The sequence below is a fragment of the Anabrus simplex genome, chromosome 10 (assembly GCF_040414725.1).
Source record: "Anabrus simplex isolate iqAnaSimp1 chromosome 10, ASM4041472v1, whole genome shotgun sequence".
NCBI lineage: Eukaryota > Metazoa > Arthropoda > Insecta > Orthoptera > Tettigoniidae > Anabrus > Anabrus simplex.
In genome coordinates, this window is record NC_090274.1 from 64,084,363 (window position 1) to 64,101,721 (window position 17,359).

Genomic DNA, 17,359 nt, shown 5'->3' on the forward strand with positions numbered 1-17,359 from the left:
TCCGAGGTACTTGAAGTGGGAAGCTGATTCGATTTTTACTCCTTCCAGAAACATATTTGAGCTTTTTCCTTCCCTATTGACGGTAATTTCCACTGTCTTTGTTTTGTTCATCTTCAGTCCAAAATTTTTGAATGTATTGTTCCATTCGTTAAGTTTCTTCTGAAGTTCAGCTTCTGTCTCTCCCCACAAAAGCACATCATCAGCAAATACCAGGGCATTTGGTTCACTGTCCATTTTCTTGATAGATTTTATGACCTTGTCCATTACTATTATGAACAGGAGTGGTGATAGGGCACTTCCTTATTGGACACCTCTCTTTGTTTCAAACCACTTTGATCGTCGGTTGCCCATCTGGACACAGCTGTAGCACTTCTGGTATAGCATCTCGACTTTGTCAATTAAGTACTTTGGCACCTTTATTTCTTCCAGACAATCTCATATCTTGTTTCAAGGAAAACAATCATATGATTTTTCAATGTCCACAAATGCAATCACAAGATTTCTTCTGTATTCCCAGTACTTTTCTGTCAACATTTTTACTGCAAAGATAAATGAATATAAAATTGTAATTGCCATTTTTCTCATGGTATCTGTGACTTTTTCTGTAATTTGACAGATTTCATATGATTTTATTTTTCATCCATTTCTGCATTTTGGTCCTAAGATTATTATTATTATTATTATTATTATTATTATTATTATTATTATTATTATTATTATTATTATTATTATTATTATTATTATTATTCAGCCTGCAGATTACGAGGTGACACGTCGTAAGCATGATGGATCCTCTTGACTGTTATTCTTGGCTTTCTACATCTGGACCTCAACTCATCATCAGATAACTCCTTAATTGTAATCATATAGGTTGAGTGGACCTTAAACCAGTCCTCAGGTCCAGGTAAAACAAACCTGCAGCCTCCAGATAAGAGGCAAATGTGCTACACTTACACTGGAGAACTGACAAATAATAAAATTATAAAGGATGAAATTGATTTTTGTTCTAGATTGTTTCCAATGGAAAGCTGACACTTCCACTGCAAGGCAACACGTATAACAGAGGTGAACTAATAGTGAGCGTTGAAGAGTTGGCAGCGGTGAAGGACGAGGTTACGTTACAGTTCTGTGGTCGTGGACTCGATAGAAAGGACTGGTTTGGCTTGTAAGTTTTCAAAAATGTTCATACCTTTTCAATAATTACAGTATTTCATTAACTGAAACATCAAAGAGGTAAATAAAATAAGGATGTTGCATGTTACAGTTGAACCTGACTTATACGTATATCAAGGGGAAGAGAAAAAACTACTTGTAACTCAGAATTACTTAGAAATCAGACTTACGCAATACATCATATATTTACTGAAAAACCAATGAAATAGGCCTACATATGTAAATCCTTGCAAATAATAAATGCATTAAGACAGAAAATAGTATTTTGAACTTGGCCCGGCCTTAAAGAAATCAGATAGTTTGGCTTGTTTCACTTTTCTTGCATTAAGAATATAAACCCCCTTTAGCAAACTTCGTAATGCATTCAAAGCATTTTCACTACAACTTTTCGCATCGATGTAACGCCTACACACTTCGATTGCACTTAACACTTCACTCAGTTCAGGTGTCAAGATTCAAGTCGTTATCTCCATCTCCAATGTCACTATCGCTTGCAGCTGGTCCATCATCGCCGCGTTGTTGGCATACATCAGCAATAATCTCTTCATCCGGTAGTTCTCCACATACAGCCAGATTGTCATCAAAATGCACAAAAGTATCGAATTCTATTTTTTATACACCCACCGGTAGCGTTAGCTCATTACCAGACAAAACTCCGTCCCCATAATCATAATTAGAGGCAGCCTCTTCTCGTAAGACACCAGTTTTGCAGGAACAGTTGCTGATTGTGGAGGATGACACCTGCTTCCAGGCAGCCGAAATAAAGTTCATGGCTTGTAGTAAATTAATGGAGAGAGGTTCATTTCCTGCATCACTCAGTGTTATTAAATGTTGAACCAGCATTTTTCTATAATGCACTTTGAAATTTGCAATGATGCCCAAATCAAGTGGTTGTAGAACATTGGTACAGTTAGGAGGGAAAAATTCCATTCAGACAATCTCCATAACGATTTGAGGTGGATGTACTGCACATCGATCCATAAGATGAAGGATCTTCTGCTGTTTCTTTTTCATTTTAATGTCCAGTTTTTCAACCACTGTTCCATTGGATTCAACTTCCTTAGGTTTTGTTTTCACACCCTTAAAACACCTCAGATTCTTCGATTTTCTTATCACAAGTGGAGGAAGTTTGTCAGATCCACCTGCATTGGTGGCGAGAAGTACTGTTACACAAATTTTACTTTTCTTCCCTCCATGGCATGAGTCACCTTTTTCAGCTAACGTCGTATTAGGAAGGAGATTGTAGAATAGGCCGGTCTCATCACAGTTGTAGATGTTTGGATGCTGATAATCGCTTACGATACCTGGCAGAACCTCTTTCCAGTGTTGCACCGTGACGTCGCCTGCAGATTTTGAGTCACCGCAAATTGTTCTCCCTGTAATTCCATGACGATATTTAAATCCTTGCAACCATCCCAATGAAGCCTTGAAAGCAGCAGTGATACTCATCATTTTAGCTAAATCTATTGCCTTTGCCTTCAGCATATCTGCACTAATTGGTAGAGCTGCAGCCCGCTTTTGCTGGAACTATGTAAAAAGTGCTTTCTCCAAATCTACGTACTATCCTTCTTGCTGACGGCTGCGCTTTGCTGATTTTGAACCCAGTTTTAAGAACTCATCCAAAATAGCGTTTCTTTTACTGATGACTGTACACAGTGTGGTATAAGCAATGCGTAAGTCTGAAATGATTTCAGTTTTTGTTTTGTGTGGATTAGCATCCACTTCTTGTATAACTTTTCCCTTTTCTGTTCTCCATGGCTAATCAAAAGCAACTGAATGACGAAACTACTGTTCAACAGTAAACACCAGATACCGGTATCGTGGACATTTTATTCTCCGTTGTTCCCACGAAAGAAATTCTCATATTCAAACAAAATTTACTGTATTTTCTTTTGTTTACGCACGGAAACCAACTATTTTGCTTACAATGTACCTTAATCTTTGGCAGCATGTTGACGAAGGTAGAGGAGGAGCGAAGGGGGCTCGTCTTTGTTAACCCGCCAGTAAGTAAGGGTCAACAATGTCACTCGGCGAAACTCTCTGTTCTGTTTCAGCACCGAAGCCCGATCGCTCTAATTCCGCCTACGCCGACAAAGAGGAAACTTCGTAAATACAGTAGTTTCTTTTTAAAAAGCACATTCTCATTATAGTTACGCAAAACTGTTATATTTCACTGGCACTTTATACGTATAACCGTGAATTACGTATAAACGGATTACGTATAAATAAGATTTAATTAACACGCTTTTAAATTACATTTTGCCAGGACCTAAAGGAAATTACGTACAAATACGAATTACGTAGAACAGAGTTACGTATAAAGCAGGTTTAACTGTATATAGTAAATTACGTATAAAGCAGGTTTAACTGTATTTAGTAAATCAATCTATCAATCAATCAATCAATCAACACTGATATGCATTTAGGGCTGTTGCCCAGGAGGCAAATTCCCTGTCAGTTTGTTAAGTCTGTTCTTAAATAATTTCAACGGAGTTAGAAATTTATCAAGCATCTCCCTTAAAATTTATTCTAATCCCTTATTCCCCTTCCTATAAAATGAATATTTGCTCCATTTGTCCTCTTGAAATCCAATTTTATCTTCATTTTGCGACATTTCCTACATTTAAAAAGTCCACTCAAGCTTATTTGTCTACTAATGTAATTCCAAGCCATCACAGCTCAAAACCTAATCTTCAGTGTCTGTATATTAAAATGAAAATCCTCAGCTTGTTTCCAGTCATTCGACAGGATCAAAACTGAAATGAATGGTGGCGAGGATAGCATTTGTGCTGCCTGCTGAAGCCTATCCCGCTCCTCTGGGGCAATGATAAATGACTGACAGGTGATATGAAATGATATTGGAGAGTGTTGCTGGAATGAAAGATGACAGGGAAAACTAAAGTATCTGGAGAAAAACCTGTCCCACCTCTGCTTTGTCCAATTTCTATGAAACACTCTTCCTCCTTGTCAATACTTCACATTTTATTATAATTACCTCCTGTACATATTTCGAGAGCTCAGCTGCTCTCTTCCTCAGCAGTGAAAAACATCAAACAAAAATCCTTGGACTTGACACATTTGTACAATACAGTCATCAACAAAACAAATTATACAAAAATCTTGAAATCGTTAAAATCTCTCTTTTGTGTCTAAACTGTTCACTTATACTTACTATGTCATTTAGTAAAAACTTTTAAAAATACAATAATTTTCATATCACAAAATTAATAAAACCTATTATGTTAGTGAAAATGAAATGGCGTATGGCTTTTAATGCCGGGAGGTGTCCGAGAACTTTGGCTTGCCAAGTGCAGGTCTTTTGATTTGACGCCTGTAGGTGACCTGCGTGTTGTGATGAGGATGAAATGATGAAGACGACACACACACACACACCCAGTCCCCATGTCAGGGGAATTAACCAATTATGGTCAAAATTCCCGACCCTGCTGGGAATCAAACCTGGGACCCCTGTAACCAAAGGCCAGCACGCTAACCATTTAGCCGTGGAGCCGGACCTATTATTATGTTAGTCATTACATACTAAAATTTAAAAGGCTGTCTGCTCTGTTCTTGAAAACTTCTCCTTTCCTTAAATCCTTATTTACATTGCTAAATTTCAAGACCTTTCATATAAACCAAAATTTCTCCTTTTAATCTCATCTGACCATGCAAGCCATTTTTAAATGTCAAGTCTTCAGTTTCAGCTGGTACTAAATTTGTTAAAATTAAAACAAAATAACACTTGTCTGAACCAAACAAACATGTCCTTGCTCCTGTGCATGCCCCCTCATTTTAGTATATAGTGACCAACTTAACAGGTTTTATTCATTTTATGATTTGAAAATTATTCTTTTTTTTTTTTTTTTTAACTAAATGACATAGTAAGTATAAGTGAACAGTTTGGACACAAAAGAGATATTTTAACAATTTCAAGATTTATGTATAATTTGTTTTGTTGATGACTGTATTGTACAAATGTGTCAAGTCCAAGGATTTTTGTTTGTGTTTTGAACCACTGACGAAGAGAGCAGTTGAGCTCTTGAAACATGTACGGGAGGTAACAAGGCAAAAATATGTTTCATAGAAATTGAATGCAAGTCAATACGGACAAGACTGAACCATCATGGTTAAAATAATCAATTCCACTTTGTCCAGCACAAATCTCACATGGAGTGACCAGATTTGAACCACACAACCCAGCAGCGAGATGTTGGCGCGCTGCCACCTAGCTACGGAGATTTTTGTCTGTATTTTAGTGGAGAAATATTGGGAAAAAGGCAACGATCTGTTCATGCTTCCCCTGGATATTGAGAAGGCATATAACAACATTGCAAGAGAGAAAATATGTGTTCCTGAGAAAGAGGAATGTGCCAGGGGGACTGGTGAGGAAAGTTCAGATGTTGTATGGGCACTGTACCAGCCATGTGCAATTTGATGATGGACATTCATCCTGGTTCCAGACCATCAAGTCAGTGCACTATTCCCATTATTGTGTATCATCATCACGGATGACATAATGAAGAATGAAATTTAATTTTGGATCCATATTGACAATTATATTATACAAATTTAAAAATTAGTATATTTGTTCCACCTAAGTCAATACTTCCCTAATTTTAATATTCATCTTAGTATTTTTCAATTTTCCTTCTAGATTTCATATCGCACAACATAACTGGACCACAGTTGATTCCTACTCAATAGTCTGGCTGACAATGAATCATTTTGATCTACATTTGTGAATTCATAATATTTTTAAAGTTTTTTATATTAAGTGAAACAACAATTTTATTGAATCAACTGACATTATTTTTGTATGAAATTAATTTTAGGGAGAGAAGAAACTTTTAATTACATCATCGTCATTTTCTAACTTCATCCCGTTACGTCTAGGGACTTCTTCATCTGATGATGATTCAACATGTACTTTTTAATTTGTATAAGCCATATACCGTATGAGTGTGAATTTTATCCGTGTTTGTAACTTTTAGTTTATTAATTTTAACTTGACTCTAGACAGCTGAAGATGGCCTAATGCGGCCAAAATAGGTCCTGCAATTTTAATAGGATGCTTTTACAACACTGAATTGTAAATAAACTTATGAATATTGACTAGGTGGAACAAATATACTAATTTTTCAATTTATATAATGAAGAATATCAAGAAAATCTTCAATGAACTTAATGCAATGGTTTTCACTGATGTAACATGATCTGGGAAGATACTGAGGAACAGGTACAGTTGAGACTCAAAAATAGAGTGCAGAAGAGCTCTCACTTTGCCAACAAGTAAAAACACTCCTTAGGAAAACTGAAGTACCAAGGAACGCAAAGTTGGTGATGTTCTATCAATACTTCACACTATCTTCCAAGAAGTACAGGAGTGGTGTAAGCTCGAGCTTCTTAGAGAGATGACAAGGCAGGAGGGCTTCAAGTAAGTTATAATTTTGCCCGGGTTTCAAATGGACTTGCCAGAGTGAAACACGAACAATAGGCTGTGGTTGCGGAGTTGCCACCGCTACGTTGCTTTATTGCCAGCATTTCCAGTTATAGCCCAACAACGTAATTTCCATTGCAGTAGATTTTTTCGCAGAAGTAGCATGTCTATCTTATCCCACTCCTCCTGACAGGCTTTCCAGAGGCCATTAGTAGTGTGTGGACTTCTATTTCCTAAGGCCTTTTTTAGGAGTCCAAATGCACAGAAGTCTACGCAGGACCCATCGGTTGCCTTCACCGGAATGTCAGTAAAATGAATTGCATGAATTCCAGTTTCCATCCCTGTTCTCCCTAGGAAGAGATGAGTTGAACAAGAGGTGTGGCTGGATGCTTCATCTTGATGTACCCATACCTGATTTTTCATCCTCCCATACAGTGCTGAGATATCTGTTGTAAATGGGTGTTATTATTATTAAGGAATAAGTACGCATAATGTGCATTACATAAAACTATTTACATAATTGTGTTATTGATGACAACCTCTTAGAACACACAAGAGCGTGATATCTATCACATATCTTTTTACATAATTTACAAATGCACTGTAGTGTGGACACATGGAACACCTCTGTTTCACAAATCCTATGGTGAAAACCATGCACCGCGAAATGGGTCACTGTGTGTGTCAGTTCATAGGCAGTGCCCTTCCATTCTGTTGACGTCATGGCCGTTGTGGAGTAGAAATCAATTGGGATCATCTTCTTTTTTTTGCTAGTAGTTCTTGTAGTACCTCGCTGTACTGTCTTGTGGACAGTAGTTGGTGATCCAGCCGAAGTTCTTCAATAAAGAAAGGTTCTCCTGCTAGTTCATCTGTCAATCTCGAAGGTGTGTATTTCGATAGGCAAAGCAGTTTCTTTAAAAATATAGCTTTCACTTTCTCTAAGTCTCTCAGATTACTTTTGCTTCAATTATCCCATATTATATCCAACCCATATGTTGCGATAGGTGTAATTTTCGCTTTAAAGAGTCTCATTGCCGATTGCAGAGACATGTCCCTGAGATGACTAATGTCATTCATTGATCTGACAGCACACACAACCTTATCTTTCACATGACGTGTGAATATTTTCCCTTGTATCTGAAGAGTAATTCCTAGGTATTTGAAGTGACAGGTTTGAATCAATGGCTCATCTCTGAGATGAAGAATGTCATCCTTGGCTGTTCTTCTGCCCTTTCTAAAGATCATTGTCATTGTTTTCTTAAGGTTTATTTCAAGATCGTTGTTTGGGCCCATATTGCTAATTGATTCAAGTTTTCCTGCAGATCCTCTTTTGATTTTGAGGTCAAGACCATATCATCAGCATATAGAACGACTTTTACTTTCTGAGGATGTAAGAAATGTACTACATCTGCAGTAGTGACGTTAAATAGAAGAGGGCTTAGGGGGTCACCTTGGAGTACTCCGTTTGTTTGATCAATAGGGTCAGATCTGGTTAAGCTGCTATCTATTTCTACCTGGTTGTTATGTAGAATATCCTTAATCAATCTTATGATGTAGTGGTGTTCCAGACCAATCATTTCTGTGAGTTTTCTCACTAGTATGCTTCTATTGATTTGGTCGAAAGCTTTAGTGAAGTCTATGACGACTACGTATACCTTCTGTTTAGAAAATCTTAAAGTGTCCTGGATTATGTCTAGCCAGTAGTTGACAGCTTGCAACGTCGATCTCTGCTTACGGAAGCCAAATTGTTCTTCCGGAATTTTCTCATCTACCAGTTGCATCAGTCTTGTAGTAAGTATCTTCATCATAAGTTTGGGTGTTAAAAAACCTCTTGCTGATAGTATGTAGAGTTCACCTTCACATTATTAGTGACGGCAAATTATTAACTTGCCAATATAGCAGTATCCAGCGATGATCATGAAACCTCTTGGAAAACTTTCCTGGCATTCTTTACACAATGTTTGATCATTTTTCTTTTGTCTCTAGGGTGGTAGTAAATCGAGCGGGATTTGTTACAATCACTAAGGTATACAAATGCCTCGTCTAATGTCACATTTTTCTATCTGTCCCCTGCCACATAGCACTCATACAGCTTTCTCGAGTTACTGTGACGTTCTGAAATGTGACGAGGCAACAGCTTGTGAACTCGGCACTTATGCCGCTTTTCTAATTGCAGGTCTTTGTTGAGTATGGTGTTAACTGTTGAGACAGACATCCTCAACTTATGTGCGATAGTCCTCACCACTTCTGGTGTATGGCTAGTGGCTGGTCATGGATTTGCCTCTTCTTCCCCTCTGGAATTAAGCCCAGTAGGCCTTTGCCTTTATTATTCAATACAGTACTGATCCTGTTCTTTAATACCAAAGCTTCTTGCACAAACCTTGAATTGCAGAACAACTATATTTAGCATCGGAAAGAGCTGTAATGTAGCCCCCCCAGTAAGGGTCAATCCGCTTCGGCATTGTTGCAGCTAATGTCACGGTCTCAGTACTGACGTAATCATCACTCCCTATTTTGACATGCTCTGGTTGATGACAACACCACCAGCAGTCTTCAAACTCATCATCAGACATCCCAATCAACCTTCTGCAATAAAAGTAATATGATAAATACAATTATTATAAGTCAATACAGAGTTCTCCTCCATATGTTTACAGACAATATGCATGAACTGAACAAATAAATGAATTAATTAATTAATTAATTAATTAATTAATTAATTAATGACTGTGGGACTGAACGTAGCAGATGCCTGTTCATATATGGGAGTAAAGAGGATACGGGTGAAGGTAAATTGGCATTATCATCTTCTGTGTTGGAAGTGCTTACGGCAGAAGTAAAGGTAAATTGCACAGAATCCGATGTGGATGGTGTGCAGAGAATAGGAAGGACCCAAGAGAATAGGCCGATTAAGGTGCAATTGGCATCTGGGATGAAAGCCTATCAAATTCTCTGGAATGCCAACAATTTAAAAGGGATGGAAGTTTGGATCCAGAGAAACTTGGGAGTTGGAGAGAGAAAGGAGATAAGAGTTCTTAGATTCCACCTGGGTAGAACAAGAAGAGAGGGTCTTACAGCATTCATAAGGCAAGAAATTGTTCATCATAGGCGATGGTTAGAGAAAGAACTACTCGTCATCCCATCCGGAAACCTTGGCGTGAGAAGGGAGTGCAGGACCAGCACATCATGGAAGAAGGAATGATGATGCACAAGAAACACGGAGCAGTGCCGACGAGTTTGCTTACAGCTACCGAGAATGAGGGTTGTCACCAGTGCCGAGCGGGCAGCCTTTGAGTAAATACTTAACACCTGATGTTGAAGTGGAGGCTAGCACCTGTAGTACACTGGTAGCTGTAAAAACCAGTAGCAAAATAGAAGATCATAAGAAAAAGAAACAAAGACAGAACTTGAAAGACATATGGACTAAAGAGGGGGATCTTATAGATGGAAAAGGAAATAATTGGGAGGGAAAGATGCTAGGGGGAATTTATAGCTCTCCTCATGGAAGTATAGTCCAAACTGATAAAAGAATAAAAACACGAAGTAAAACAGGAAGTGTTATTGATAACAGAAAAATGAAATAAGTAGTACTGAGAATTGGCATTGTTAATCAAAAAGGCATCCATAGAGAATCCCTGTTTAAAATTTTAAGACACCCTGGACTAAATCCCAAATTAATAAACATGATAAAACTGACTCTCACTAACACCAAATCAAAATGAAGTTTAGGGGTGAAATATCAAGAGTCATTTGGGGCATCTATAAAAAGAAATGTCTATCAACAAATGCAAAAATAAAACACTACAACACAGTTATAAAACTGGAAGCTTCATATGCAGCAGAAACACTTTTTCATCTGAATAAACAATCAAAGACTGACAGACTTCAGAAAACTGAAAGGAAGATTGCAAGAACCTGCATCAACAAAAAATACCAGGAAGATGGACTATGGCGGATAATACCAAACAAAGTCACGTACAAAGAGCTAGATCCCATTACAGATACTATGTGTAAGAGGAGACTGGGATTCTTTGGACATATCATGAGGATGCACGATTCGAGACTTCTGAAACAACTAGTGCAGTACAATCTCGTCTCAAAAAATACCACAACAGGAGGTACATGGATCAGGGAAGTAAGAGAGGATCTGAAGGAAATAGGCCTTACAACAGAAGACACCACAAGTAAGATAAAATTGAATACAAAACTCAAGAATACAAACCTCCGCTTTACCCTTACGCAAAACAAACCCACAACACGCACATTTTCAACCGAGGAAAGGGCACGAAGATCGGAGCGTCTGAAGAAGTACTGGGAAGGCCACAAAGCCCGAACAATCCCTTCAAAGGGACCTGAACAATGGACTGACTAAAGTGATCCTATGTGGTCATAGAAGAAGAAGAAGAAGAAGAAGAAGAAGAAGAAGAAGAAGAAAGCTTATTAAGTAAACTGGGGAATTAGGAAGTGTTTGAGCTTGTGGAAAACTTTGAGATATTTGCCTTTTCAGAAGCGTGGTTGCCCGAAGGGAGGAATAAAGCTCAAACTGGAAGGGAGTAGACAGAGAGATTCAGTATATGTATAGGCTTCCTATATAACCTTTCTCTAGGTTCACCACATACAAACATGAATTATTATAATTGTACAGGTGCACTGTAATTGTCTGTTGAGCGTCATTTGAGTTGCAGATAATAATTCGGAGGTTATGTCTCGTTAAACAATTTTTGAGAAAATAACAGTTGTGGAAAATACACTTCCGACAGTGTAACCACAAAATTATCAGTCGCCACGAGCTATCTTGCTTGCTTTGCCTCTAAAAGGTGAGGTATTAATCTTAAACTGTGTCAGTTTCTATCTTCGATCAGATCCATTCCTGGAGCTGCACAAGGTTGGAGAGGACGGCTCTTATGTGTTGGTCCACCGCACTGAGGTCATCAAATGGACCCTCAACCCTAACTGGATGCCCTTCTCCGTTCCAATCCGGTCACTGTGCGGAGGCGATATGCAGCGCTCCATCAAGTGCATGGTGTATGACTGGAGCCGCAGTGGGAACCACACTCTGATCGGAGAGTTCTTTGTAACGTTAGAACAGCTGAGTACAGGTCCTGGCCCTTCTACACTCTTCCAGTGTATACATCCAGAGAAACGGGTAAGCATCTTCACATTCCTTTCCTTGATCAATGTTGGTGATATTACATCCTAGTTGTTTACAGCCAAAACTGGTCAGGACATTTTTGTGGGGACCGGAAAAAATTCATAAAGGGGGCATGTGTTAAAAAATGAAAAACAATTTCAGTGTTAAATTTAAGGTTTGAAAGTTTGAACGTAAAAATAATTACAATGAAAACAAGAAATGAGTGTTTAAATCCTAATTAGGTAATTAAATAAATAACAAATAAATAACAGAATAATACATTTTAAGAACACCAACACAGTAAAACATTAAGGAAAAATATTCTTAGAAATGCGAACTATACACATTGCTTACAATTATGCTTAAAGTTGTCATAGGGAAGTCCAACATCTGGATGACTTGCACACGTTTCAAGCTTGGATTAGCATCCACTTTCTCAATACTCTTCAATTTTTCATCATCTATAATATGTCTAGCTTTCTTCTTCTCCATAACTGTATGTCCTGCAAACCACTATGCGTAAGTACAGTAGGCCTAATTTATGTATGTTATTACACTACTCACTTTTACGAACGTAAAATTAAACATCAACACATCAGTCGCAAAGAGAATAAGGCTTGCTTGGGACTGACATTCCTTACAGCTGTAGGTCGAAGTGTACACGCACTCTGGAACCATGAAATTAAGTTCTCTACCAAATCCTTCCCATGCCAGTTATCGCCGGTCCGTCGTGCGCGCAACGTGGCTGGGAATGCTAATTTAAATTTCTTGTGGTGGGAGTTATGAAAGTACTAAAGAATAACATAAATGTGCTACCCAGGTTTTCTTTAGCATGTGTTTAATAGGACATGGCATGGGACTTCGGAATAATACAGTAATAACCAGGGAAACACACTAGAGAGAGACATCTTAACCAGTTTCAACTGTATATAAGAACTAGTGGCTTGTAGGGGAATCAGGGGAAATTGAGAGTATTTAAACATCTTTTGATGTAGTAAGAAACCATTTTATTAATCCTTGCCAAGCGGATTACATTTTTGGTTGTGAGCATAATTATATTTTCGTGATTTTATTTCTATTGTTAACAAACACTCCCTAAAATATAAGCAGTTAAGCATAAATAAGCCATTCATACCTAATTTCATCAGAATATATTGCAGGTATCCATTTATTCTGAAAGAAATACTCAGCTGCCTGTTTTTGTGCAAAAGTGGCAAAAGGCCACATTTTTTCTGAATAATGTCACAAAAGACTATATTTATTTTACATCCACAAAACTTTGTTTAATTAATTTTATTGTCTACTTCATAAAACATTATCACTTTAATTTTTTTTTTTTTTCAAAATCTTCCTCCAGTTGGAGACTGTCTAAGACGAAGAATACACTAAAACAATTTCATTAAAAAATAACAGTAAATTGTACTGTAAGTTTCAGTCTGATGAATACAAGGGGTGTCTGAGTATCAAAAGAGAACCCCTGAGTGCTTTTAGCCTCCAGTCAATGAACACCTTCAAATTGATGCTGAAGTATAATTCTGTTGTAAACTAGAATTGTTTGCAGTTCTGGATCTTGATTTGTGTCCTTATTCCATTCCATGCTTTCCTCATCACTATCCTTGATTTTCTGTCAAATTCTGACAATTAATCCCACCATGGTTTTCCTTGATATTGAGAAGGCATATGACAGCATTGCAAGAGAGAAGATATGGAAATGCCTGAGAAAAAAAAAAAAAAAAGGAAGGACTGGTGATGAAAATTTGGATGCTGTATGAGCACTGTACCAGTTGTGTGCAATTGGGGGTCGGACATTCATCCTGGTTCAAGACCGAAAGTGGAGTGCACTGTCTCCATTATTGTTTATCACCATCATGGATGACATAATGAAGAACATCAAGAAAATCTCTGGTGAACTAAATGCAATGGGTTTCGCTGATGATGTTATGATCTGGGGAGAAAAATGAGAAACAAGTACAGTTGAGACTCAATGAATGGAAGGTTAAGTTCCAGAAGTTCAATCTCAAGATAAGCAAGCCAAAAACGGTAGTGATGGCAATAAACAGAGAGGGACGACCAGTGAACATCATGCTAGGGAATCATCCACTAGAAAGTGTGTAAAACTTTACATACCTCGACAGTGTAATATCTTGAGATACACTAGCCATAAAGGAGGTGGCAAATAGAGTGCAGAAGAGCTGTCACTTTTACCAGCAGGTACGAACACTCCTCTGGGATCCCCAGGTACTAACAAAATTAAAGCTGGTGATGTTCAATCAGTACTTCATACCAATCTTCATACCAATTGCACATCAGGGAAGGACACTGGAGGGCGTCATTAACAACAGAATGTATCTCAATAAGACAGAATGGAAGAGGCTTGCCAACAGTACCTGGGAAACTGGAACTGTAAAAAAAAATTATGATGATGAATCCCACCAATAATACCTAGGTACTCATAGTCTGAATCTGTCCTGTCACTTATGTTGTTCTCACACTCACTTTCATCAATTTCACTTTTTTCACCCATTATCATTCATTTTTTAATGTTAATCAATACCATCAAGTAATTATGACTCTATTTCACACTCATTTTGTATTTTTTTTGGGAACATAATGTCTGCAATAGCTAAAACATGAACATTTGCAATGTCAACAAACTGCTGAAAAGAACAGCACCATGTAAATCATGTTTAGCAGCAAAACCTTCCTTCTCTTTCATTCCATATCCCTGTGTTAAACCTAAGCAAGGGTCCTGTATATTTGCTCCTGGCACATACATACATACATACATACATACATACATACATACATACATACATACATACATACATACATACATACATACATACATACATACATACATATCCCACGTCGTTCCATCTTAAGCGATGGGTCGGCAAACGAGGCTTCTCCACCAGTTGCAGTCCCTGAACTTCTCTCCTTCTTCAGTGCTTTCCAAAGTATGTCCTCTCTGTTGAATGTCAATCTTCACCATGTCCTTGTACCTGAGTCTTGGTCACCCTCTTGGTCTTTTGTCTTCAAGTTTTAGATCGTACATTTTTTTTGGTAATCTGTTATCATCCATGCGTCGCATATGTCCATACCATCTCAGTCGCTGCACTGTTATTTTGTCCTGCAGTCTTACAACTTGAGCCTGCTTGTGGATTTCCTCATTACAGACTCTGTCCCTCCATGTTTTGCTGATCATGCTACGGACAAATTTCATTTCTGCTGCCTGGATTCTACTAACATCTTTGTTTCTCATGGTCCATGTTTCGCAACCATAGGTCAGGATTGGTACGTAATAAGTTTCATATATGACTCTCTTACATTTTGTTGGTATTTTCTTGTTCCATATTATGTCTTTAACTATTTTGTAAAAGTTGCTACCTGCCTGAATTCTGTGGGAAATTTCGTTATCTATAGAACCAGTATCAGAGATAACACTTCCAAGATATTTGAATTGATGGTTCATCTGTAGCTGTTTCCCCTCCATTTCAATGTGTCCCATTGGCTGCCCGTATCTCTTCATGACCATAACCTCACTTTTCTCTTGGCTGAAGATGAGTCCATATTCTTTAGCAGATTCTGCCCAGGAGTTTATTTGTCCTTGAAGATCTTCTTTAGAGTCTCCCCACAAGCATATATCATCCGCGAACAATATAACTTTCATTTTCTTACCTCCAATGGTTTGGTGAACTTTTCTCTGAATCTCGTTCATCACAGTGATGAAAAGAAGAGGAGACAGAACACCACCCTGTCTTAACCCAGATTTTATATCAAAGGTTTCAGTCATTCCTACAGGTGTTTTGACTTTACTTCGGGTATCTTCATACAAATTCTTGATCCGGTGTATCATGTCATCCTGTATTCCAATTTTCTTCAGTGCTTCCCACACCTTCTCTCTATTCACTGCATCAAATGCTTTCTTGATATCCAGAAAGGCTAACCACAAATCTCAGTTGTGTTCATAGTATTTTTCCATTAACTGACGGACTGTAAAGATTAAATCAGTTGTTGATCTTCCCTTCCTAAATCCATACTGTTCTTCGAAGAGGTTCTCTTCAATAAGGGGTCTGATTTTACGCTCTATAATTCTTTCATAAAGTTTACCAACTTGAGATGTTAAAGTGATGCCTCTATAGTTCGAACATTTCTTTCTGTCTCCTTTCTTGAAGATTGGAATTATGATGCCTGTTTTCCAATCGATTGGTATGTCCCCTTCTTTCCAGATCTTACGAAAGAGTCTGTAGATCCAATGTTTTCCAGAAATGCCCATTGCCTTGATCATTTCTCCATTAATTTCATCAGCCCCTGCTGATTTTCCAGTTTTGATGTATTTCCAGGCATATTCTACATCATTCCATGTTAATTCTAACCTGTTGTCAGAGGCAGACTTGCAGGAGGTAGTGCTGGTACTGTCTTTTTGTGTAGGCTGTATGCAATTCACATTTAGTAATTCATCAAAGTAAGTCCTCCAAGTCTCTTTGATCTCATCTTCAGTGATCAGATTTTCATTATCATCTCTTAGGTATTTGGAGTGTTCTTTATCTCTTTTTCTATTCTTCATCATCCCATATAACATTTTCTTATTACCATTAACATCCTCTTACAATTCATCACTCCACTTGTTCAACCACTTCTCTTGTTCTCCTGACATCTATCGGCTAATATTACAAACATAATCTAAAATGATCGCAAAAGCACCTAATTTAAAATTCTGGATAAAGACGTCTTTTGGTCTTGCGGGACCAGGCGAGTCCTGGATAAACACATGTAGCCTTTGGCTAAGGTTAAAACTTGTTCTCCAATAGTCAACAAGGCAGCCTAGGTAGTTACATCTTCTCCAACAGTATTTCTGTGCATATGACGTTCATTGTATCTGTTGTATCACTATATTGGCCTTAGTTGTTTTGTTACTGCTATACCAATACAGCTGTAGGAGCCTTTGACTGCGTGAAAACAAGCTTAGAAAGATAGATTCCAATTTTCCTTAAAGTCTGGTTTTGAGTTTTATGTATGGTCACTGCAAATACTAGTCTTAAAGGGAACTGCAACTCTGCCCAACAGAATGGCATGTTGGGTTGGTTGATATCAGCTTTATACATAGTACAAGAAGGAGTCTGTCTTGTGGCCATGATTGTTAAGGCATCAGCTGTAGTTAGCCAGTTTGAGCCCCACTGGTCAAAGCAAAATTTTCCCATCAGAATGTTGGCGGGCAAGGTAGGAGGTATGCAGTACAATTTCTAATCATTAGATTGTTTGCCAAAAGCCTGGATTCAATTACAAATCTCTTCTCAGTGTTCGTATGAAGTGGGGGGCCTATGACATATGGTCATTCGTCCATCGGATGGGGACGTTAAGCTTTGAACAGACTCCTTGGTGCTATTCGACAGGAGTAGGCTATGCGCCGGTATAGAGTATTTTATTTTTTTTATTTTTTTTACAATTGGCTTTACGTCGCACCAACACAGATAGGTTTTATGGTGATGATGGGACAGGAAACGGCAAGGAGTAGGAAGGAAGTGGCGGTGGCCTTAATTAAGGTACAGCCCCAGCATTTGCCTGGTGTGAAAATGGGAAACCACGGAAAACCATATTCAGCGTTGCCGACAGTAGCG

At 38.1% G+C, this 17,359-nt stretch overlaps 1 protein-coding gene across 1 annotated transcript in view; it reads left to right on the forward strand.

Annotated features, from left to right (window-relative positions):
• The window catches only part of LOC136881808 (copine-8-like), a 68,482-nt gene that overhangs the window by 25,013 nt on the left and 26,110 nt on the right, over positions 1–17,359 (forward strand). Inside the window, exons 5-7 of the mRNA XM_068229334.1 lie at positions 1,011–1,165; positions 11,456–11,756; positions 13,950–13,952. Coding sequence (XP_068085435.1) covers positions 1,011–1,165; positions 11,456–11,756; positions 13,950–13,952 — 459 coding nt within the window. The remainder of the gene's footprint in view (positions 1–1,010; positions 1,166–11,455; positions 11,757–13,949; positions 13,953–17,359) is intronic.